This window comes from Cavia porcellus, unplaced genomic scaffold (genome assembly GCF_034190915.1).
Source record: "Cavia porcellus strain 051 isolate PalLab524CR breed Dunkin Hartley unplaced genomic scaffold, mCavPor4.1 scaffold_1, whole genome shotgun sequence".
Lineage (NCBI taxonomy): Eukaryota > Metazoa > Chordata > Mammalia > Rodentia > Caviidae > Cavia > Cavia porcellus.
The window spans coordinates 193,948,109-193,974,357 of NW_026947484.1; the positions used below are offsets into that span (position 1 = coordinate 193,948,109).

Consider the following 26,249-nt stretch of genomic DNA (forward strand, 5'->3'; position numbering starts at 1 on the left):
CACTTTCTATTTTGAAAGAGTTCATAGCCTTTGTTCATTAATCATTGGAAACAACTGTGCTACATGCCTTGCCATTAAGTTGAACATCTATAATTAGTTCTGCTACAATCAGTGGCTGAGAACAAGATTTCAGCAGTTTGTGGCATGTGTTAAGTATTCATTGCAAGGTTAGCAGGAACTCTCAAGAAATAAGTAAGTGATTTGTGTTGTGTGTTATTAATTTTTGTGTCTGTGTAACTATTTAAATACTCTGCCAAAAAAATATATATAGCAGGAAAAGAAAACTTTGCACGAGTATCTTACTACTGAACTTACTGAAACATCGTGAGATTAGTACAAGTTACCTTTGGCCTATACAGTTAAAAGAGGTGCTCAAAGTGTGGCCATCAGCTTCCAGACATTTATTAGTATGGTGAAGTCGAAGTACGTATGCCTTTTTTTTGGCAGACTGTATAGTTGAAAATGTCTTATTAAGCAGATGAGCAAATTGTATCTGTGATTATAAATTTATCTATACAAAACATGTTTGCCTGATGCTGTTTAGTCCTTATTGAAAACTTGAGGATGATGAAATACATTTCTACATTTTAAAATGCGTTTTGCGGGTAGGCTTAAAACAGAGGCTTACTGTGTGTTGGAGGCTGGCCTTGAATTCTGTGTAACCCCAGTGCCCTCAGACTTAAAATTCTCCTGCGTCAGCCTCTGAAGTGCTGGTGTTATTGTGTGTATCACCAAGCTTGGATCTTCTCTTAATTTTTTAAATGAAAATTTTATTATATATGCTATATTTTAAATGAATGCTTTTTCCCCTTCTCTGTCTCTCCAGAATTTATAATAACCTATTCACAGAAATGGCGTCCTGGTTATATGAATGTCTCTGTGAAGCTGAACTTGCACAGTATTATCCACATTTTACTGCCCTTGGCCTTCAGAAAATAGATGAATTAGCCAAGGTTACAATGAAAGACTACTCCAAATTGGGAGTCCGTGACATGAATGATCGCAAGCGTCTCTTCCAACTGATCAAAATCATTAAGATTATGCAGGAAGAAGAGAAAACAGCCAGCCCAGATCATCCTTTTCAGACAAGCAGCCAGTACATTAAGACTCAGGAATTCAGATCCGGGCCTCGCAGACAATTACAGTTTGATACTGTTGTTGACAGCAAAGACAGAACTGCTAGCGAAAATGAGTTTTCGGTGCATAATGTATCTGATTTCTCTGCAAATGAACAGAAGTCCACTTACCTGAAAGTGCTGGAACGCGTGCTACCACAGGATTCCCAGTTCCATACGAAAACACTGACTCTGAATGCCACAACTGCGGATTCTTACGTGGAAACAGAGACTGATGGGTCCCTTTTTTCATCAAATCTCTTTTCTTCAGTACTGGGAAATTGTGGTATTCCCATCATTCAGAGAGTCTCTCATGTTTCAGGGTATAACTATGGAATCCCTCAATCTTGTATCAGGTAATTTTATTTTTACCCTTTTTGTTTTTGAGTGAATGCCTGAGGCAAAGGCAGCCCTTTCCTTCATGACTAGAAGAGAGCAACCACTCTACTTACAGTAAATAAACATAACAGAAATGGTAGTGAACAGCTCTGTATCAGCAGTAGTCCCGGGGTGGAGAAAAATTAACAAGGAATTGGAGCTACCCAAATGGGAGAAAGATGATACTGTTTGTGTGTATCAGACAGCTGCTGCTTGCCAAGATCTGCTGTTATTTCTATAAAAGACCTATTTCTATTATTTCTATTTATTTTAGTGTAATACATCCAGGGCAAACATTACAGTAAAATAATTAACTAGCCTTCTACAATGGAAAAAATTACACAGTTCACAGAATATTCTAATGAGTATCAAATTCACTTAAGCCAACCAGCAGACTTATATCTTAGTTAAAAACAGACAGCATGTAGTTATGTAGGTCTTTGGAGGACCTTAGTTCATATGCACAGTGAAATATGATCTTGATTCAGAGGGGTTATTTTAACATGTTACCATTCTAGCCCTGGAAAAACAGAAGATTTTGGTGCATTACAAAGAATAAGACATTTCTGGTGGCAAAAATTTATGCTATTTTTTATTTTTAAAGTAATACATGACAGTTATTGAAAAACAAAATTCTTTCTTTTTTTTTTTCTTTTTTTTTTTTTTTTTTGTCTTTTTCCTTTTTACCAGTACCTGGGATCGAACTCATGACTGCCTGCTTGCAAGGCAGGCGCTTATGCCGCTGAGCTAAATCCCCAGCCCCACAAAATTCTTTTTTTTTTTTTTTTTTTTTTTTTTTTTTTGTCTTTTTCCTTTTTATCGGTACCAGGGATCGAACTTACGACTGCCTGATTGCAAGGCAGGCGCTTATGCCGCCGAGCTAAATCCCCAGCCCCACAAAATTCATTTTTAATCTCTCGTTTTTAAAATGCTATATACACACCGTAAGACAAAGTATTTCTTTTTGGTCTTACACTGACTAAGGTTCCAGATGACCTCATAACCAGTTCTTTTAATCCAAAAGAACACTCACTTTCAAAGATAAAGATATCTGTAGTAATTTAAAGCATATCAGTGGACTTTATAATGTTTCTGACAACTTTTATTTTTGGTTTGATCTAATAGAACACAGAGAATTTAGTACAATACTGTTCTCTTTTAACTGTGAGAGAACTAAGTTGTTCCGTGACTGTGAAGCCAGGATAAGTGCTGTCCTGTTGGTCAGCTCGAGGGTAAAAGAGCAAATGTGTTTAGAATTATTGAACAACACATAGAAATCTAAATTAGATTCATAAATAAAAATGCCACTTTGTTATTTAACATTAATGGTCGAATGCATATTTAGCTTAAATATTGCCTTTACATTTACTCTGTTAGTTATGACTCTAGAATAAAGATAATTAGGATATTTGGAAGCTTTTAGACTCTTAGAGGGTAGGGTGAGTGGGGATGGCAGTTTAACCTACCATATCCTGCAGTACGTGCTCTTATAGACAATTATACATAAAACCCAGACGGAAGGTGTTCAGTTGAGCTTTCTCATGTTAGCTCAGTCTTCCCGTTTCATGTTAGAGAACTAAAGGTAAGAAAGTACATTTCCTCAGTATTCCCCAGTCCTCAAACAGTAGTAAGGATTTGCAAACATTAAAAAAAAAAAAAAGTCTTTCCAATTTAAGACTTGGCATTAGCAGTCATCATATCTGAAGAGTTTTTGTTTTTGTGTTTTTGAGACAAGGTCTCACTATACAGTATGCAGTTCAGGCTGGCCTTGAACTCACTGTGTAGCCCAGACTGGCCTTGAACTCGTGATGACCCTCTAGACTTGGTTTCCCGAGTGCTGAGATTACAGGTGTGCACCACTGAGCCTGGTCTCCAAAGAGCTTGCTTTTTGGATGCCTCACATCTATATATTGTTTTTTTAAATGCCTTAATTAACATCTTAAACAGATCTACCTCCAGTTGTCCTAACTCTTCGCGTGTTGTCATTTCTTTTGTAGAAGATTGGGCCTTTAAACCAGTGCTGTTTAGATTATACATTCCTTTGGCCCTTTGAACTTAAAAACCACAGACCTTTTTGTCCAAGAATCCTAGAGTCCTTGCACAATTTTTAAAAAGACTAAACACTTTCTGTCCTCTGATTAACTGCATATGATTAAGTTATTAATACTCAACAATAGCAGATTTTGACAAAATCATTGTTAAAATGCTAGATTAAAATGTTCTGTTTTCAGCTCAGCACACCCATAAGCCAGGTTACTTAGAAGGCTAAGAGTCACACATTCAAGCCTAACCTGGAAACCTTAGTAAGACACTGTCTCAAATAGATTTATTATTACGTTTTCTCTCTGGTGTTACTGGAGGTTGAACCCAGGGCCTTGTGCATGCTACACAGGTCTCACTGAAGTATCCAGGCTATTATTTAACTTGAAATCTTCCTGCTTGGGCTGGGGATTTAGCTCAGCGGCCTTGAGCACCTGCCTTGAAAGCAGGCAGTCGTGAGTTCAATCCCTGGTACCGATAAATACAAAAAAAGCCAAAAAAAAAAGAAATCTTCCTGCTTTAACCCATTGAGTAGCCGGGATTCAGGTATGCATCACTGTGCTTAGCTAAAATTTTCTTTTTTGTGTGTGAAAATCAAACATATGCAAAAGGAGACAATAGAACAGTGTGTTCCCATATGCCCTCATCCAATTTTAATAATTGAATTGTCAAGATTTTCCCATTTAACTTCAAAATGATGCTTGCTTGCTGCCCTGTCCCATGAGCCACCCTGCGCCCCACCTCCCTGTGCTCCCCAGCACCGGGTATTAAACCCATGGCCTCGTGCATGTGAGGCATCCTTCCATTACTAAGCAACATTCCATCCCCAAATGATGCTTGCTCTGTCTGTCTGTCTTCCTTTCTTTCTTTCGGAGACAGGGCCTCACTATGTATTTCATGCTGGCCTGGAACTCACTGTATATCTCAGGCTGGCCTTGAATTCAAGGTCATCTTCCTGCCTCAGCTTCCTGAATGCTGGGATTACAGGCATGTGCAGTTATATTGAACTTCAAAATGATAAATTTTTAGAAATTTTCTATATATTGTTTTTTTAAATGCCTTAAAAGTGCCTTATACATTATAGTAGAAAAACTAATTTAGATCCTGACAAAAGATAATTTTTTGCCAGCCAGTTGGAAGGCTCAGAAAATCAGAATTGATACGAAGCAATTACATAGTATAGCACTTGTGTAAAATCTATTATGAAAGTCTTTTTAGGTGCCATCATATTCTAAAGTACTATAGAGGAAAGAATAATTTCTTTCTAAAGCATTCTTAGAAGATGGACCAGGCATTGATCCAGGTAAAAACATCTCTTTAAGAACTTTATTTTCTTGTTACCTAGCTTTAAAGGCGTTTCTGTTTAAGTGGTCAGTTCTTAGATATATTGATCACTAAGATTCAGCAAATAAACTTGATGAATTTTGTATACCTAACCTAAAGACTTTAGTGTTGCCTCAAATGCTGGTTGTTAAAGTGGAATAACTCAATGAAGCCAATGAAAGAATGCATCTGAGTAGAAGTTTAAATTTGTGGTGGACAAGACTGGTCATAGCATTGTTCTGGTAAGGAGGAATACATGACTATGCTTTAACAAACAGTAATACATATGAAAGGGACAAAAAACAAAATCAGTAGGACACAGGATACAGGCAGGATATAGCTACAAGAAACAGGAGGAAAAGTACACTGAAACTTAGCATCTAGTTCAAGGTATTTCGTAGACTCTACTAGAATTAAGAATAATTTAGATTCATGGTCAAGAAAATGGTGAACATGGGTTTCATAAAGGTCCTGGAGGAGTAGATAGCAGCTTATTGTGTTAGATTTTGAGAATTGTAATTAATTCCTGAGTTTGGGGGACACGAAGAGCATGTACTATTAGGAGACTATATCTAACCTAAGGACAAAAGTTTTAGAACTAAAATAAGTATATATGGTCCTTTAGGGTTTTTGTTTTTGTTTGTTTGCAAGGCAAAGGGTAGAATAGGGTAGGGATGGAAATGAAAGTAACCAGAACTGCTAATAAAAGAACTGTCTCATTGATACTTCAGTATGTTATTGAAAATTCATTATACCTAGTATACAACATGATGTACTTATACTTTGATCTCTTATGTAGCCTTATCTTATTATTAAAAAGTAAAGCCTATTTATAAACAAATGTCAGGCAGAACACTTCAGAGAAAGAGAACCCTTGGACTGAGAGGGAGAAAATCCGAGTTTGTGTTCGAAAACGACCTCTGGGAATAAGGGAGTTACGTCGTGGAGAAATTAATATTATTACTGTAGAGGACAGAGAGACTGTACTCGTACATGAGAAAAAAGAAGCAGTGGACCTCACACAGTATATTCTACAGGTACGATGCTTTTCTTCTGTGTTGGGAATCAATATTATCAAGTATGTTTATGTAATGTTTTTTGTTTAAATGGTTCCATACAGTTTCTTTTTTTTTTTTTTTAAAGCCAGTCAAATTTAGCAGTGGGGGGGGGTGGTATACCAACTTTAGTGACACTAATGTTAATAAGTTCTGATAACCCACTGCCATTGGACCAGCCTCCATACAGTTTCTAAAATCCAGTTTCTAATGTGGGTATTGTTAGTCATACCTGACATAACATTGCATAAATCATTGATAGTTTGGCCTTCATTTTTAAAAAATGTGGTGCAGTGCTATATAAAACAGTGTAATTCCTCGATTATTGCATGATGGAACTACATCATACATTCACTTAAAACGGGAGAAGAGAATAAAAATAATTTTTTATCTTGAGACAGGGTCTCATTATATTGTTCAGGTTGGCCTTGAACTCAATATGTAATCTTGGCTGGCCTTAAAAACTAGCAACGATCCTCTTGCCTCAGCCTCCTGAGTCCTGAGATACAGTGTATACCACCATGCCTGGCATGAAATCATTTACTTTTGGGAGGGTAACCGGCAATCAAATGCAAGACCACATGCTTGCCAAGCAGGTGCTATGCTGCTGAGCTGTATTCCCAGCCCTACAAAATAATTTAAGTAAGGGGTCAGTAGGACAGGTCACTAAACATGTGCCTCAGAGCAACTGAGATGGTCACACAGTGGGACTCCATTCTTGCCTACATCTCTCAATGTGCTCTTTTCACTCTGATGAGTGTGAGTCTTGAGTTTTAACGATAGACAATATCTTGTGGAGGATTTTGAGCTGCCTTGGGTAATAGATTTAACTGCTCAGAATGGGGCTTTGATAGGGCCTCCTTTGTACAGGACAGATTGCAATCAGCAAATATAATCCATGTGTATGTTTTCATATCTAACTTTTAAGAATCTAAATAAAACACCATTAATTCAGGCACATAAAAGTGTTTATTGTTGGCTAAAAATCATTGTGAAGAAGGTTTGGTATTGAACTTATTCTAAGCTAATAGATACCATTTGCAATAATTCTTTATTGTCATAGGGAAGTAGTAAACTCTACAGATGGGAAAGATCGTGTTTTTGACACTTACAAGTTTGTGTAACTAGGTACTCCTAAAATTGTGGAACCATTGTGCATAATGGAAAATAGAACAGGCTACCCACCAGCTGTAAAGATTGGAATTCAGTGTGTATTGCTCTGAATATAGCTCATTAAACATTCATATCATGCTTCCCTTTCTTTCTCTCATCGACTTGCCTCACCACCCATAAACTGATAGCAAAAAAGTGATGAGTAATCTGGGATAATAGGAATTCACCCTAGTTGGTGTCTTCGCTCCAAGAATAACTCCTTTAACAGTGAAGTTGTTCAAAGGTCCCTCTCCCATCTGCATTGTTCTTTTTCTTTGATGACCCAAATTGGGTTTCTAGAGTAATCCACCAAGTCTTTCTGTGGGCAGTAAATTACTAGGCCACTATTTAACCAACCCAATCACTTTAACAGCCTTATTGATTGCTGATCAATGCACAGTCTATTAAGTTTCAGTGGGAAGTGTTTATTTTGAAGATAGTCTAATGACCAATTGGTCCTAATGCTATCTGGCTCCACTGCTAGGTACAGCTACAGTAATAGTTCTAGCTAATCACTGTCTGCCCAAGTTGTCTTTAATGATGCTTCAATCATAGTAATTCCCTCAAGGGGACATCGTGGTATCTTTTGTATTTTTCCATTATCCTCAAACACAATAAACTTACCTCTTTGTCATTACCATTGATCAATACTTATTGAATCCCCATAGTTTCCATGGCATTCTCTCTGCTGTTTGAACTTTGGACCTTTGCTTTCATAGGTCAAAGTCCTTAACTGTCAATGCTGTAGCACAGAATTATTGGGAGGACTTTTTTTCTTTTCCTTTCTCAAAAGCAAAAGAAGATAAGGGAGATTCATAGCAGACTTGGTGCTAAATAAATATTGATTCTCAATTCTTTGAGTCTTATTTTTAAATTTACTCAGGGATTAAAAATAATAGGTATGTGTCTAATTAAATATCCTGTCTTTTCAAATCTTGTTACTTAGTAATATAATCATATACAGGTAGTGTGCTGTATCCTTTTAACCATTAAGGTTTGTTTTGGTTTGGGTTGGGTTTTTGTTTTGTTTTGGTTGTTTTTATTTTATTTTTGTCTTTCTGAGGCAGGGTTTTGCTGCACAGTTCGAGCAGGCCTCGAACTCTTTTTGTAGACCAGGCTGGCCTTGATCCTCTGAGGAGGAGAGGGAGGGAGAGAGAATGTAAGACAATTAGCATATAGTAAGGTGCACATACAGTATTCAGGTTTGATGAGTTTGACAGTGGTATATCCCTGTAGAATTGAGTTTTCCCGGACACAAAGAGTGGCTCATTTTTGTACTAATGGAATTACTTCTCTTAAGAAAGAACAAAACTTATATGCCTTAGTGTCTATATTACATGGCTATAGAGATCTCAAGTAAAAGAAGCCCCTTCATATAACAGTTAACCAATTATCTGAGTTCATCATGCTCACTTACTGTTATTTTTAAATGTATTTAGTCCTTTATCTTATGCTGCCTAGAAAGTGGTGAAGAAAGCTAGAAGGCATCTTTCTATAAAAATGAAATTTATTTTTCAGCATGTTTTTTATTTTGATGAAGTCTTTGGTGAGGCGTGCACCAATCGAGATGTATATATGAAGACTACTCACCCCCTCATTCAGCATATTTTCAATGGGTGAGACAAATTATTTACTTTTCTTTTTTGTTTTCTAGCTTCCGTAAGTCATTCCTTTATATATACCACATATGCTTTTTAGTTCTTTTGAAACTGAATTTGTATTTTGATTTATTGAATTTAAATTAGATTAAATTGAATTTAAATTAAATTAGACTCTTCTGGAAAAGTATAATATCTCAATTTATAGGATTTGCCAAGCATTTAGAAATTTGTGGCAAAATTTCTTTCTACATTGATACTTGATACTTCCGTGTATACTGTCAACAACTTAACTTTACCAGTCTTCAGAAACAAAAGATTTCAGTGGTTTGATAATAGGAATTATGCATTCTGCCTGCAGTTTAACTTTTTCATTAGGCCAGGATAGATAAGTGAAATGTCACTTAGCAACTTGTCATACATGTGTTTTTTATTTGAATTATTATTCACACTTAAATGGACAGAAAAGACAGTAGAAGCCTCTTGCATATTTAAAATACAAGCATATATAGAAGAAAATGTCAGATGATCTGCTAGAATCACAGATTCCAGAAAGCTTGACTTTTACTTGTTTTTGTGTTACTATAGGTCACATTTAGGTCCTTACTCCTGCTAGATAGGCACTCTACCACTGGACTATATCCCTACCCCTGATTTTTAAAAAAATTTTTTTAGAAATACAGATATAATTTACATATAATAAGATGCACTTGTAGTTCAAGTTTGATGAATATATAGCTGAGCAAGACATAGAATATTTGTATCACCCATAAAATTCTTTTGTGTTCTTTTTAGTAAATCTGTCACCTCCATCTCCAGGACTTGTGTAACCACCAACTTGTTTTCTGTGACTATTGTTTATATGAATCATTAGTTATATATTCTTTTATGCCTGGCTTCTGTTGGTTTAGCACAGTTTTATAAACTAGTCTACGCTGTTGCATGTATCTAGGTTTTGTTAGTTTGGGGTTTTTTGCTCAGTATCTCCTATGACTATCACAATGTGTACATCATAATCTTGTTGTCAGATACCTGGGTTATTTCTGGTTTGGGACTGTTGTGAATAAAGGTATGTGAGCATTCTTATGCTGGTCTTGTTATGAGCATGTTTTCACTAACCTCGTGTTAGAACCCTGTACTGGAGATTGCTGTGCCACAGGACAGGCGTATGCTTCTAAGAGAAATGCCTGGTGATCTTCCAGAGTGTGAAACTTGCTTTACACTCCAGCACCAGTTTATGAAATGTGTAGTTCCTCAGCCTTACCAGCAGTCTTTTTTTATTTTAGCTAGTGAAATTGTTATCTTACTACAGTTTTAGTCTGAATGTCTTTAATGATACCGAGGATCTTTGCCATTTGAATACTTTCAGTTTGTAATTGCTTGTATGTTTATTTTTGAGACAGTCTTGCTGTGTAATCAAGGCTGACCATAAAATCCTCTTGCCTCAGTCTCCCAAGTACTAGAATTACTCATATGCTCTGTGGGTCTGGCCTCAATTTTCCTTTTTTTATTTAAAAACTTTTCTTTCTGAGACAGGGTCTTGCTATGCAGGCGGCCCTTGAACTTGCTGTATGGCCCGGGCTGGCCTTGACATCACAATCCTACCTTTGCCTCCCAAGTGCTAGGATTACAGTGCACACCACCATGCCTAGCTTGTGTTGTCTTTTTATTGTTGTTTTGTGGAAGTTATTTCTTTTAAAAACTTTTATGAGCAGGCTAATAATGCAAAATATTTTTCAGATACAACTTTTTTCTTTTCTTTTTTTTTAATGGTAGCAAAGTTTTATTAAAGGTAGAAAAAGAAACAGGCTCTGCAGAGCAAGTTTGGAACAAATAAAAACAGAAAAATAAGCCTATAGAGTGAGGGCGGCCACAATGCATAAATCAGGTACAATTTCTTATGCACAAAAGCTAAGAGATGTCTCTTGAGAGAGAGTTTCTAAAATAAGTTAAAATTTCAACGGTAAAACTTTAGTAATAGGTGCATTCATTCCATAGTGTAGTAAGATTTTATGCCTTTTTTTTTTGAGACGGAGTCTTGCTATGCAGTTCAGGCTGGCCTTGAGCTCACTTTGTAGCCCAGGCTGGTCTCAAACTCACAACGATCCTCGCACCTCAGCCTCCTGAGTGCTGGGATTACAGGCGTGAGCCACCATGCCCAGCTTATGCCCATATTTTTTATGTTAAAAAAAACCCTCACCATTGAACTGTGATCTAGCTTTCATTTTCTGTGTACTTATCTCTGCCCTCTCTGGCCTCCCCCAGCCCCTGTACACACATAGGGGTTTTTTGTTTTGTTTTGTTTTCTTTCCCCAAGCAGCTACTTTTTTCTTTAACCCACGTGCATGTTCAAGAGTGCACTGGCTACTGAACCACCTGTGTTCATTCTGTACTTAGCACTGCGTAACTGAGTCTCACAGTACTCGTGATCTCCAAATCTTCCTGACTTGTATGGTGGTTGACAGTTTGGTGTCTCCTCTCCTTTCTCCACCTCTTATTCTGCAGTTGTTCATACTCACACGGGGTGCAAGAATAGTGAGAATCACTTACAATCATAGGATTCTAGGATTGAAAGGGCTCTTGAGTAGCCTGCCACGCATTGGTGGCGCATGCCTATAGTCTTAGCTTTTGGGAGGCTGAGGCAAAGGGATCACTGCAAGTTTGACACCAGCCTGGGCCTCACAGGGAGGACCTGTCTCAAAAACATAAAATAAAAAGAAATCAGATAATTTACACTGTGCAGTTCAGGCTAACCTTGGGCTCATTTTGTACCCTCCTAATTTACGGTGGAAGTGAAAATCCAGGCGCAGAGGCGTATGTCAGTTAATAACTAGCCAGAGACCAAAGTGCAGGATTTTTCCCTCAAGATTTAGAACACCTGCCCCACCAAATCTGTTCTACCCACGGCCTGTGTTCTCACTTTGGCTACTGCATGGCAGGGGCCTCTGCCTTCTCAGCTTCTGCATTCAAGTATAGTTACCTCTTCTTGGCTTCCTCAGATACTTCGTTTGCACTGATTTTACCTTTGTCTAAAGTTAACCACCATCCCCAGTAAAGTAGCTTAATTTTCATATGAATAGTTACTACCATCTTATACGATCTACCACTTAATACGTTTATTCTACTTCTTTATGACTTTCACCAAATTTCCACTACAGAGTAATATGAAATCCTCTCTGGGGTTCTGTAAAGCACCTAGCAGGAGATGGGAACTCAGTAAATGCTTGTTGGCCACGTGGTTTCTTTTTTTTGTGGGGAGTCTTTTTGAGACAGGATCTCATTGTGCAGTTCAGGCTGACCTTGGGCTCACTTTGTAACCCCAGGCTGGTTTTGAATTCAAAGATCCTCCTGTCTCAGGCTCCCAAATGCTGGGATAACAGGCATGCGCCACCATGTGCAGCTGACTGTGTGGTTTCTGAACAGTCTTTGTTTTCATACTTTTCAGTGTTATTTTATGTTGTCTTACCAGTTCTGTGAAAAATTCCAGTAGAAAACACTGATTTGAGAATAATTTTACCTCTTCCTGTGTTTTAATAATGTAAAGCCCTCTTCTACTTAAAGCATTATGTTTATAGCTGAATTTTTATCAAGGATGCTGTTTCTTCCTGACTTTTATCACTAAAAAGTTGCATGTAGGTTTACACGTCTCTTAATATACATAAGTGATTCGAATCACACTCTTCCCACAGAGGCAGTGCCACTTGCTTTGCATATGGACAGACAGGTGCTGGGAAAACCTACACTATGATAGGGACCCAGCGGAATCCAGGATTGTATGCGTTGGCTGCTAAAGATATCTTCAGACAGCTGGAAGTATCCCAGCCAGGAAGGCGCCTCTTCGTGTGGATCAGCTTCTACGAAATCTACTGCGGACAGCTCTATGACCTCCTGAACAGAAGGAAAAGGTAGCCCCGTGTGAAGGGGAGGCAGCAGATCTACCCTTCATTGTTTCAGCAGAGCCCCACGGTCACTTTAATCCCATGGGCTTTTATGCCAGTGCTCTTTTGTGAAACAAGAGTCTCCTGCATCAGTTACGTATCTTTAAACTGTCAGTTCAGCTAGAGAAAAATGTAAGTCAGTCTTCCTTTTTTTTTTTTTTTTGACTTTTTGAAACAGTGTTTTGGAGATGGGCTTGATGGTGCACACCTGTAATCCCAGCACTTGGGAGGCTGAGGCAGAAGAATCACGGGGGCTCAAGGCCAGCTGGGCTACATAGTGAGTTCTAGGCCAGCCTGAACTATATAACGAGACTGTCTCAGAAGACGAATGAATGAAACAGCGTCTTCCTGTGTAGCCCAGGCTGGCTCCAGCTTGCAGTCCTCCTATCGTAGCCTCCTCAGTGCTGAGAGCATGCACCACTGCAGCCAGCTCCACTAAGTTTTTAGTTAAATGCATTGTTTTATTTTTATTCGTATTTGTTTGCAGTACATGATGATTGTGGGGAGTTGGTACATGTACCTAACACATCGTCATTCTTTTTAAGCCCCCTCTCCCTCTCTCCATCTCTTGGTCCCCTTCACATTTGCAAAAATCTGTCTTGAGCTGTTTCGTATTATCTGTCTTTTACTATGCTCTTTAAATTATTTATACTTTGAGTTTCTCATGTAAGAGAAAATCACGCAATATCTAAGCATGCATGCCTGACTTATTTCACTTAATATTATTGTCTCAATTATATCCACTTTCCTTCAAATAACTCAAGTTTATCGTTCTTTATGGCAGAATAGTTCTCCATTGCATTTATTTATTATTTTTCTCCATTGTATTTAAATACTACATTTTTTGTCCATCTATCTGTTGACGACTGCTTCCAAGATTTAGCAATTATTGCGTTGTGCTACAAAAAACATAAGTGCATGTATGCCATTGTAGCCTGTGGTCTTTAACTCTTTCAGGGAGTTACCAAGAAGGGGAACAGCGAGGTCACATGGATTTCTATTTTTAGTTTTTTGAAGCACTTACAATCAGATTTTCGTAGTGTAAAATTTACTAGTTTACTTTCCCACCAGTGATGTAGAATCAACGCCCGCCCGCCTCCAGTCTCACTAGCACTGTTATTATTTGATTTAATGATAGCTATGCTTTCTGGAGTAAGACAGAATATCTGTGTTGTTTTAATTTGCTATTTCTCTAAGGAACAGAGACGCTGAACATTTTTTCATGTACATATTCCTAGGCCATTTGTACTTCTGCTTTTTTTCTCTTTTGGTGCTGGGAACTGAACCCATGACCTTGCGCTTGCTGGGCAGGCACTGCTCCTGAGCTTGTCCTCATTTGTAATTCTTTTCCTGAGAGTGTATTCACTGCAGTTGTCGATTTCTTGGTTGAATCTTTTACTGATACATTTTTTTATTTCTTTATATATTCTAAATATTTCTACTGTTCAGGAAGTTGCTAGCAAACCTTTCTCATTCTGTGGATTATCTCTTCATTCTGTTGGTCATTTCCTTTGATTTGCACATGTTTTTATTTGATGTAATTAACAAATTAACCATTTGTTAATTTTGTTTGTTGAGACAGTCTTGCTTTGTAGTTCAGGATAACCTTGAATGCCTTCTTCAGCCTTCTAAATGCTGGAGTTACCAGCATACATTGCCACACCCAGCCTGTGTGTGTGTGTGTGTGTGTGTGTCTGTTTGAGGCAGGGTCTTACTATGCAGTTTAGCCTGGCCTTGAGCTCACTTTGTAGTCCAGGCTCGGTTTGAACTCATAACAATCCTCCTGCCTCAGCTTCCTGAGTGCTGGGAATGTAGGTGTGTACCACTACACCCAGTCTCCATTTATTGACCCTTGATGATATTTCTTTTTTAATAGAATTGTAACTGTAGTTCTATTCAAAAAGTCTTTGCCTCTGCCAGTGCCTTTCAAGAGTTTTTACCTATTTTTATCTTCCAGCAGATAGTTTCTGTTTTAATATTTAGGTCTTTGATTCATTTTGATTTTAGTTTAGTACATGTTGAGAGGAGTTTAGATTCAATCTTTTGCATGTGAATGGCCAGTTTTCCCAATACTATTTGTTGAAGAGGCTATTTTTCTCCAGTGTTTTTGGTCAGAGACCAGAACTTCCTACTCTCCTTTGTCAGAGATCACATGTACCTGAAGTTATTTCTGCTTCCTCTATTCTGTTCCACTGAACTACATTTCTGTTCTTATGCCAATACCATACTGTTTTTATGACTATAGTTTTGTTATATAACTCAAAATCTAGGATTGTATCGCCTCTTGCTTTGCTTTTGTTGCTCAGGATTATGCTTGCTATTCTTTATCTCTTTTGGTTGCATATGAATTTTAGAATTGTTTTCTCCAATTCTGTGAGGAATGCTGTTGGTGTTTGATTGGATTGACTTAAATCTGTATATCTGTTTTGGTACTATGGCCATTTGGACAATATTAGCTCTGTCTACCCAGGAACAAGGGTTGTCTTTACATTTTTTGATGTCCTCTTGATCTCTTTTTTCACATTACTGTGGCTATCAATGTAGAGGTCTTTTACTTCCTTTGTTAGGTTAATTCCTAATTATTTAATTTTTCTATTCTGCTGTTGTAAATAATGTGGTTTTCCTAGCTTCTTCCTTGGTGACTTCATATTGATGTACAGGAATGCTATTGATTTTAGTGTTTTGATTTTTTATCCTGATACATTACTGAATTTGGTTATTAATTCTAGGATTCTTTTGGTATCATTTTTTTGGGTCTTCTATGTAAAGAATCATGTTTTCTGCAAATAATGATAGTTTGCTGTCTTCTTTTCCAATATGTATCCCTTTTCTTTCTCTTGCCAGATCGCTCTGGCTGGTTTTCATGTATTATATTGAACAAGAGCATCTTATTCCTTATTTGAGAGGTAAAACTTTCAGCTTTTCCCAGTTTAATATAGTGTTGGCAGTTGGTTTGTGATAAACAACTTTTATCAGATTGAGATAAAAGTCCTTCTATGCCTATTTTCTTCAGGGTTTTCATTGTGAATAGGTGTTAGATTTTTGTTAGAGGCTTTTCTTTACATCTACTGAGATGATCTTTGTTTGTTTGAGTCTCTTATGGTTCCAGGGATCGAACTCATGACCTTGCACTTGCCACCAGGCATTGTGGGCCTGACTACATCCCCAACCCTAATCATTTATTTTTGTCCTAGCTTTTGTTTTATGTGGTGTATTACATTTATTAATTTTATATGTTGAGGCATCCTTGCATCCCTGAGATAAAGCCTACTTGGTCATGATGTGTGATCTTTTCAATAACTTGTTACATTCTGTTTGCCAGTATCTTATTGAAAATTTTTGCATCTTTTTTCATTAAAAGATTAGCCTGTAGTTTTCTTTTTCATTTGGATGCTCCTCTGGTTTTGGAATCAGGGTAATACTAGCATCCAGGAATTATTTTAGGACTAATCCTTTCCTTTTAATTTCATTAAAGGGTTTAAGAAGTATTGTCATTAGATCTTCCCTGAAACACTTGTAGAATTAGTGGTGAATCCAATCAGGTTACTGGCTTTTCTTAGTTGGCAAGTTTTTTATTACTGCATCAAGTTCATTGCCTGTTATTGGATTACTTTGGATTTTTATACCTTCTTCTTGGTTCAGATTAAGTAATTCATATATATCTAGGAATCTATACATTTCTTTTGAATTCTTCAATTTATTGAAGTATAGGTTTTTCAAGTCGTGATTAGAAATCCATATTTTGCTTTTTTGATTTATAATTGCATTGATCTGGGTCTTTTTGTAAGGTTGGCTAAGGATTTATTTGGTTTCTTCTTTCAAATAAGCAATGCTTTGATTCATTAATTTTTTGTATTGTGATTTTAGTCTCAATTTCATTAATTTCTGCTCTGATCTTTATGATTTCCTTCTTTGTAAAGTTGTTTTGGATTTGGATTGTTCTTGTTTTTCTAGGACCTTGAAGTTCATCATTAGATTATTTAGGCTCTCTGTTTTTCTGATGTGAGCATTTACATCTATAAATTTCCTCTTAGGACTACTTTCATTGTATCTCATAGGTTCAAGTAGTTGGTACTGGCATTATTGTTTGATTCTAGGAATTGTCTGATTTCTTCTTTGATTTCTTTTATGACTCATTGATTATTGAATATATTGTTTAGTCTCCATGTGTCTGCATAGTTTCTGTGATCACTGATTTCTAGTTTCATTGTACTGTGATCTAACAATATGCTTGGAAGAATTCTGATTCCTTCATATTTACTTATATATGGGTGGGCTGGTATGTGATCTGTTTTGGAGAAAGTACCATGTGCTGCTGAAAAGAATGTGTCTTCTGTTGCATGGATTACTCTGTAGATATCTTCAGGTGCATTTATTTGAAGGTTTGGTTTAACTCTGTACCCTTTTAGTTTTTCAAGACAGCGTCTCATTATGTATTCAGGCTGGCCTTGAGTTCAGTATGTAGCCCAGGCTGCCTTGAACTTGTGGTTGTGTCCTGCCTCAGCCTCCCAAGTGCTAGGATTACAAGTGTATGTCGCCACACCCAGTTCAACTCTGATCTTTCTTTTTCTTTTTGTTTTCTTTTTTTATCTAATTAATTTATTTGTGACACTGGCATGTTGAGGTCCTCCACTATGATTGTATTCATGTGCATCTGATCTTTTATGTCCAGTAGTGTTTGCTTTATTGATGTTTTCTCTTCCTGCTGAATTGTTCCCCTGACCAATGTGTGCTGACCTTCTTTGTCTTTTCTGATCAGTTTTGACTTGAGATCCACCTTGTGTGAAGATAGGATAGCTACCACTGCTTGGGGAGGGCTCCCGTTTGCATAGATTATAGTTTTCCATATTTTGGCTTTTAGTCTGTATCTTTTTGGGTTAAACATGTTTTTTGTAGACAGCATATCACTGGGTCTTGTTTTTGACCCACTCTGCCAGTCTGTATCCTCTGAAGTGTTGAGACCTTTCACATTAAGAATTATTACTGAGGGCCAGGGATATAGCTCAGCAGCACAGCACCTGCCTGGTAAGCGTGAGGTCCTGAGTTTGATTCTTGGTACCAAAAAAAAAAAAAAAAGTTATCACTGAAAAGTATTGACTTATTCCTGTCATTGCATCATTTTCCTGTTGCTGATTGCTTTTTTCTCCTCTTCTGTTTACATTGCTTACCCTGTCTGATTCCTTTAGACCGTTATTGTTGGGCTCATTGTCTTTTTCAAGAATATCCTTGAGAATTTTTTGTAGCACTGGCTCAGTGGTTATGAATTTCTTAAAGTGTTCCTTGTCATGGAAATATTTTATTTTTCCATTAATTTTGAATGATAGCTTTGCAGGTTATATCAGTGTAGATTGGAAATTATTTTGTTTTAAGGTTTAAAACACATCACTTCAAGCTCTTTTGGCCTTTAAAATTTGTGTTGAGAAATTTTCTGGAATTCTAGTGGGTTTACTTTCTTTCTTTCTTTCTTTCTTTCTTTCTTTATGCAAGGCATGTTGGTAACTGCCTGTGATACCAGCATTCAGAAGGCTGAGGTGGGAGAATTGCTGTGAGTTGAAGTCAGCCTAGGCTACATAGTGAGTTCAGGGCAGGCCAGAACTACACAGTGAGACCTTGTCTCAAAAACAAACAAACAAAAGATTATGTATTTTTAATTTTTATTTATTTAATTATTTATTTTTGGTCTTTTGAAACAAGGTTTCACCATGTAGCCCAGACTGGACTCAAACTGCCTCAGCCTCCCAAGTGCTAAGATTACAGGCGTGTGCCACCACACCCAGCAGGTTTACCTTTAGAAGTAACTTTTTGCTTTCTCTAACAGCTTTTAAGAGTCTGTCCTTATGTTGGACTTCTGGGATTCTTACTATTACATGTAGTGGAGAAGTTCTTTACTAATTGTGGCTATTTTACACCATTTTTACTTTGTTTTTTTTCTCACAAGTGCTAGTTAATCTCAGTCTTCTTTGCATCACCTAGTAGCTGTTGGAGCTGTTTTTGCACAGTCTTGTTTTTAAGGTCCCTCTGTGCGTATGTTCATCTGCATCAGCCTCATCGTCTATTTCTGATTCCCTGTCCTCACATTGGTCACTTTTGCTGCCAATAGTTTCAGTAGAACTTCTGTTATTTCCTGGGTTTCTGTTGGGCCCCTTATGGACTAATTCTTTACTAAACTTGTCATACATGTTTTCTTCATTCTGTGTAGGTTAGCTAGCTTTTTATTAAGTCCATTATCTGTTTAGTTATGTCATTTCTAAGTACCTTATTGACCTCGCTTTTTGTTTCCTTTTATTATTTCATATAACTCAGCTATTTAGCTTTTGATTTTCTCCCCATTGATCTCCCTTGGATGAGATTTGAGGTAGTTGAAAATTTTTTGAAAGCATTTTGGGCCTTTCTCTTCCCCCTGCCCCCGTCTCTGTCCCTCTCTCTCTCTCTCTCTCCCCCCCTCCCCTCCCTCCTCCTTTATATTCCTTGTGTGGAGGTTTGCAGGACAATCATAGTGGAAAGACTTCATTGCTAGTATGGAAAGCTTTTCAACAGTGAGTGCTTTTCAGTAGTGACCTCTGGGCATGGCTCTTCTGTCCCCAGATTCAACCACCTCTGCTAATTTGGGAGATAAGGTGAAATGTAATTGGCCCAGCACCCAATTCATTGGAAATGAACCCCAGTGTTGTTAATGACACACACAAAAAGCCCAGGTATTGGCATTTAGTCAAAGCTAGTTAATAGCAACAAATATGCCACCCTAGCAGTAGCAACAAAATGAACAATATTAACAGAATCAAAGACAGACTGGATATTGACAGACCATAAGAATCAGTAGAAGCTATCACGGTACTCCTTTCACCATAAAAAATAGATCTATAATTGTAGTTTAGACACAAAAACAAACCAATTGTTGACATATAGGAAATATTTACTAAATGCAATAGCTATACCACCATGAACAGTAGAAAAAGATTCACTGGGCATAGTGGTGCACACCTGTGATCCCAAGCACTGGGGAGGCTGAGGAAGGGGAAAGAGGAGCACCACAAGTTTGAGGCCATTGTGGGCTACAAAGTGAGTTCAAGGCCGTCCTAGGCTATATTGTGAGACTGTCTCTTGAAAGAAAGGAAGGAGAGAGAAGAAGAAAGAAAAGAAATCAAGTTATATCATGTACAGGTACAAATTACCTATGATGAATGGGATCATTTTATATATATATATACCTAAAATGTACCAGTAAACTTAATTTTAAGAAATATTGACATCCAAAAAATATTTGCTAAATGCAACAGCTATTGACAATGAAAGTAACCTGGCATGGTGGCATGCACCTGTAATCCCACCACTCTAGAGCCTGCAGCAGAAGGATAGTAGAATCTCTAGAGGCTGAAGCAGAAGGATAGGCCAGCCTCGGTTACCTAGTGAGATAAAAGCTGGCCTGAACTATATGCTGAGAACCCCCATCTAAAAAAAAAAAAAGACTGAAAGCCAGATCATTTCAATACAGAACCCAACTTTTGAGTAGTTGTTTTTTGAGTAATTTGGGCATTGGTAAGACAGATTTTGTGTAAATATTTGGAAACTTGGGCTAAAGGATGAACTAAAAAAATGTTTTTGAGTTTTCTTTGTTTTGTCTTGCTTTTTGCCTGGGGATCGAACTCACGACTGCCTGCTTGCAAGGCAGGTTCTTATGCCGCTGAGCTAAACCCCCAGCCCCTAAAATTCCAATCTTAAACTTGTTATCTTTTTAAGGAAAGAGAATAATCTTTAGTTTTTTATAGATTCAGCGTATATGCTCAGTGTATCTGACTTAATGAAATGGCAGTTTGTAACTATTCATTGCCTTATTTGTTAGCCTGAGGCTGCCACAGTTCCCAAGGCCACATGGTTTCACTTCAGAGAGAAAGGAAGGACACCTTACCACCACGAGGCACCTAACAATCAGAGATCAGGACTTTGATTGGACAACAGAGATTCCACATCCACCCTGAACCAATCACTGCAGCCAAGAACATGTCACTGTGTTAGAACAATGAGGCTTCATTGTTTTAATCATAGTCCAAGATACTGATTCAGTTACAGTAATCATGGACAACAGCTGAAATCTTAGGCTAACGTGGAATTGAAAACAAGGATCATATTCATCCAAAGCAGCAAAACTGTGACCTGTGTGTGTGTGTGTCTGTGTGTGTGTGTGTGCATGCGCGCACGCACTTTGAGGTACTACATGCGTGTACTACATGGGTCTTGAGGATTGAATTCAGGTCCTTTGCATTAAACTACAGTATATCACCATTTATCAATTAATTGATTAGTTGATTGACAGAATCTTACAAAGTCACTAAATTGCCCAGGCTAGACTCAAATTTGTAATCCTGCCTGAGGTTCCCAGCTTACTGGTATTATAAGCATCTACCACCATGCTCACCTTCAAAATTGCTACTGAATGAGAGAGTGGTTGAATGGGTTCTGGGGAGGCAAACCAAAATCTGTTACAGCAATACCATCAAACCAGCTACCTTTTTGCATCTTTAGGCTCTTCGCGAGAGAAGACAGCAACCACGTGGTACAGATAGTGGGACTGCAAGAGCTCCGGGTGGATACTGTGGAGCTCCTCTTGGAGGTATTCAGTTCTTCCTTCTTCATTAACCCCCATAGCCGCCTAAGTCCGGGGAAATAATTCATTTTATTTTTTGGCAAGTGTGATGAACTCGGATTTCGGCAGTCCAAGGCACCTCACATGTATGAACTGAGAGTCCTAAGAGCATAGTTTGGCTCCTTCACAGAGCCATGGCATGGGGGAGGTAGCATATGTTGGAGGAGCTAATGCAAGGTCGGGATGCTCCAGGCTCCTTTCAGAACTTGCTAATTGTGTATTTCAACAGCAGTGAGCTCTGGCAAAAACTACTAGAGACAAATGTTGTTATTTTAAATAAAATTTTTAGAAATACTTTCACATGGGGCTCAAAATTCAGAGTACAGTGAAAATACTCTTCACATTCCCTTATCCTGAGGCAACTAATTTTATTAACTTTTGGGTTATCTTTCTGAATTTTAAAATCTATTTTTAATTATATTTAGTGTAATGAGCAACTTTAAACATTGCAGAAATATATAAGAAGATAGGAAATAAAGGTTAACTTACTGTATACAATCCTCTTCCCCATATTCCTGGAGGTATCCACTGTTACTAGTGTAAAATATTTGTTTGTTTTCCTGTTCTGAGCATTTACCTTATATGTAAATACATATCTGGTGAACCTTCTTTTAATGCAGTAGTCCTCAACGTTGGTTTTACATCAGATCGTCATGGACCTTTTTTCCTTAAAAAAGCAATAGGTTAGCCTTTTTTGTGTGTGTAAAAAATAGCACTACTGAAAAAAAATAAATGAAATCTAACTATATACAATATAAAGAAACAAATGCAGCTAGGTGTGGTAGCATATGTCTGGAATCCCAGCGTTTCATGGTTACAAGTTTGAGCCCAGCCTGGGTGACTTAATGATTTCAGTGAGACCTTAGTGCAAAAAACTTTTTGAAAAAGGGAATAACTAACCAGATAAAGAAATAGAATATTACTCTTTTTAAAAAAGAAACGGAATATTACAGCACCCTACAATTCCCTGTTAACTTCTCAACCACACATCCTGACTTCCATATTAGTCACTTGCTTGTTCTTTGTGATAGTTTTACTGTCTGTGTATTCCTCCCTAAACCGTACAACTTGCTTTTCACTGTTTTCAACTTTGCGTAAATCGAACGACATTGTATGTATTTTGTGTCTTGTGTCTTTTGCTCACCATTCTGCTTCTGAGTTCCATTTATATTTTTACATAGGGTGCAGTCCTGGTCTTTGTTACTTGCCGTTGTGAGAATATATGACAGTTTACTCACCCATCTCCCTCTTAATGGACAATTGGGGTGGTTTCTGTTTTGGGTCCGTTCTGAATAATGCAGCTGGGAGTGTATTCTAGTACAAAGCACAGGAATTCTCTAGTTGTGAAATGATTGGGCCATAGAACACACATATCTTCAACTTCAGCAAATGATGCTGCTGTGTTCTCCGAAGAGGTGCAGTTTCCACAAGCTGTACATGAGCAGTCTCGTTGCCCTTCAGTTTGCCAGCACTTTGTATTGGTAGATTTTTAAATTTTTGCCAATTTGGAAGTGTTTGACCACATCTCATTGTAGTGTCTTTGGTTTGGTTTGTTTTTTAATTTTTTTGAGGACAAGGTCTTACTACTTAGTCCAAGCTGCTGGTCTTAAACTCAGTGGCCTTGAACTCATGGCAGTCCTCCTGCCTCAGCCTTCCAGGTGCTAGGATTGTAGGTGTGCACCACCATGCTCAACTCATTGTGGCTTTATTTCTCTAATGATAGATGAAATTGGAGTGAACCAGGGATGTAGCTTAGTAGTAGAGCACTTGTCTACCATGTGTGAGGCTCTGGGTTTGAACTCGGTACTACAAAAAGCAAAAGGACAAAAAGTAAATATCTTGGGTTGTAGAAATTGAATGCAGGCATCCTCCCACTCAGTTATGTCCCCAGCCCTGATACTTTTAATTCTTGTTTTTTCTCTTTGGGAAATGCCAATTTGTGTCTTTATCTCTTTTCGGTGTTATCTGTCATTCCTTACCCATTTTTGTGTTCTAGATTTGAATCTCTTAGTTATTTGTGTCATAGGCATGAGGTCTCATTATGTGGCCCCTCTTTCCAGTTTCATCATAATATCTTTTTTTTTTTTTTTTTTTTTTTGTCTTTTTCCTTTTTATCGGTACCGGGGATCGAACTCACGACTGCCTGCTTGCAAGGCAGGCACTTATGCCGCTGAGCTAAATCCCCAGCCCCTTCATCATAATATCTTTAAAGTCTTTCCGAAGTAATTAAGTTGGAATCTCCTAGTGGTGGGGTCCAGGCATGTGTATTATAATTATTTTAAATTGAAATATAGTTCATATACCACAAAATTTAGTTTTTTGAAGTGTATGAATCAGTGCAGTTTTAAATAAGACATGTACTGTCTTAATTACTTTTCTTGACAAAACACCCAGCACCCAAAGTAAAGGGAGGAAAGTTTTATTTGGCTCACAATGTGTAGAGGTTTCAGTCCGTAGTTTGCTGGCTCTAAGGCAAGGTGGCAGGGCACGCAGACTTCGCAGAGGAGAAATAGCTCATTGCATGTAGAAGGTATCAAAGCAGCTGGGGCGGCCACAGCCTTTTCTTATCCCTTACATCTTACCCAGGCCACTTGGGGCGGGCAGCACTCACAGCCCTAATCCTAGGTCTCTTGAACCCAGCATTGCACCATGAATCAATGGCAGTGTCACACACCACAGGCCCAGCCACCTCTGAAAAAGCCCTACCTATGACTGCATGGGCTTTGGGGAACTCTAGGCACAGTCATAGCATTTACATATTATGATAGTCACCCTTTTAAAGAATACCGTTCAGCAGTATTTTAGTTTGTGGATAATGTTGTGCAATCACTGCCACTAACTTCAGAAAAATTTTTATTTTCTGGAAATTTCACCCCCAAATGCACCCTTGTACCCAATTATAGTCACTCCCTTCTCTTCCTGCCAAGTGCATGGCACCACTACTCTCTAAATGGATTGCCTGGTCCAGTTATATAAACAAAAATGTACAACATGTGACTTTTTGGGCTCTTTCACTTAGTGTATGTTCAAGTTTCATGTCTGCTGTACCAGGCATCAGTAGTATGGCATTTCTTAGTATGGCTAATTTGTGTCCCATTGTATAGGTGAGGCTACATTTTATTTATCCATTGATCATTCGATAGACATTTGTGTTCACACTTTTAGCCAACAATAATGTTGCAGTGAACATTCATACATAAAAGTTCTTGGGTGGACATGCTTTCCATTTTTTTGGTACATCTGTAAGAGTGAAACTGCTGAGATACTTTTTGAAGACCTGTTACACTGCTTTGTAAAGTAATCATACCATTTTACATTCTCAACAACAATATATGAGGGTGGGTATTATGTTAGAAGATCCCCAGCTGCTTCTCTCTTTTTTTTTTCTTTTGTCTTTTTGGGAGAGAGCCCCACTGTAGCTGCTTCTCATGTGCAGCCATCACTGTCACCCTTCTAGCACAGTGATGGCAAATCTCTTAGAGCTTTCAGTGATACATACAGCCTACTGTAGCACTCGTGCCATAGGCTACCACTTACCACTGCTGCTCTGACACACCCAGCAGCCTGGCTGGAGTAAAATAGCCTTTATTCTAAGGACGGGGAGAAATGCCCCACGACCAAAGATGGCTGGATCTCCTCTGATCGGGACATGGGTATGGGGACATACATAAAACCTCTGACCAGGGTTTGCACTCAGGGCAGGCATTGGTGATGCGCGAGCAGCTGGTTGGGACTTTTTTGGTGCCACTGGTAGATGGAAAAGGAAGTTGTCATAGGGGAAGGGGGAAGTGACCTCAAGGTAAATGTCCCTTGGTCCCACTTCCCACTGCCATAATATCGTATCTAGGGCAAAATCCTTTCATATCTAAATTATCCCTTCGCAAGAAGTGTATCAGCCTTTGGCAAGTTCAAGGTACCAGGGAGGGTATCAGGCGTCAGGTTTGGCACTGTGGAGATGTCTTCAACAAGCAGCAAAATTAAACCCTTTCTATCTGATTCTACACTTGATCTTTCCTGCCTTTCTTCTCACTATGTTCTAATAAAAAACAACGAGCACCAGATCTTGTCTACCAGATATCTGCACATATCTCATTTAACCATCATAACACTATGAACAAATCCTTCTTTGGCTATAGCCATAAGCATGCTGATGGGTAGTCTGTGTCTGTCAGCCTCTCTACCCTAGAAGATTTTATGGCACTGTTCTTGTCAGTCATTTTTTATCACCGTTGATGCCCTCAGTCTGTAAATTTACATGTGCTACTAGGAAGACATTGAGATCCAGTGGAAAGTCGTTATAAATTACAGATGTCTACTACAGTATCCTCATGAACGTTCACTGACTTGAAACAACAGCACTTGCTACCTCAGGTGTCACACTTCAAGCCTCCAGTGCCACCTTCAGGTGTTACCCTCGGGCTGCCCGGCTGCTTCGTGTTCACAGGATTGTCTTCCTTCAAGAAGCTTCTCCTGCCAGGTGTGTTTGATTACCTGATCTTACCAAGGCAGGCATCAGGACTCTTTTACCTTTAGAGAGGATCACTGCCTTCTCACATTTCCTGGGCTGGGAATTAATATTTTACCAGGTGTGGTAGGGCATGTCTGTGATCCCAGCTACTCTGGCAGCTGAAAGAGGATTGCAAGTTGAAGGGCAGCTTGGGCAACTTCGAAAGACCCTGTCTTAAAAAATCAAAATAAAAGGTTAGGAATGTGGTTCAATGGTAACGTACCTAGTACTACCAAAAAATCAGGGTTTTGGTTTTTGTGTTTTGGGGTTTTCTTTTGGTTTTTTGGGTTTGGTTTGTTTTGGTTTGGTTTTGGTTTTGGTTTTACCTACCAATTAATGAGCATTTTTTTCAGTTTCAGAGATTTGCAGACTGTTCGGTCGTTTTATATAATCATAGTATCCATTTTGATGTAAATCTTTTTTGTGTTTTATCTTTGCCTTGTCTGTAATTGGTAGAAAAAGCGGGCAACAGGAGCCTTCGTGGCTGAGCCCCAGTTGTGTG

General features: G+C 38.2%; 1 protein-coding gene across 2 annotated transcripts in view; it reads left to right on the forward strand.

Annotated features, from left to right (window-relative positions):
• Kif24 (kinesin family member 24) overlaps positions 1 to 26,249 on the forward strand; it is a 78,301-nt gene that overhangs the window by 32,452 nt on the left and 19,600 nt on the right. Inside the window, exons 1-6 of one of the 2 annotated variants that reach the window (XM_023565493.2) lie at positions 108 to 192; positions 827 to 1,471; positions 5,704 to 5,893; positions 8,582 to 8,679; positions 12,351 to 12,566; positions 21,120 to 21,207. In XM_023565493.2, coding sequence (XP_023421261.2) covers positions 852 to 1,471; positions 5,704 to 5,893; positions 8,582 to 8,679; positions 12,351 to 12,566; positions 21,120 to 21,207 — 1,212 coding nt within the window. In that variant the 5' untranslated portion in view covers positions 108 to 192; positions 827 to 851. Of the gene's footprint in view, positions 1 to 107; positions 193 to 826; positions 1,472 to 5,703; positions 5,894 to 8,581; positions 8,680 to 12,350; positions 12,567 to 21,119; positions 21,208 to 26,249 lie in introns of those variants that run through there. The other variant, XM_063226358.1, reaches the window with a different exon arrangement.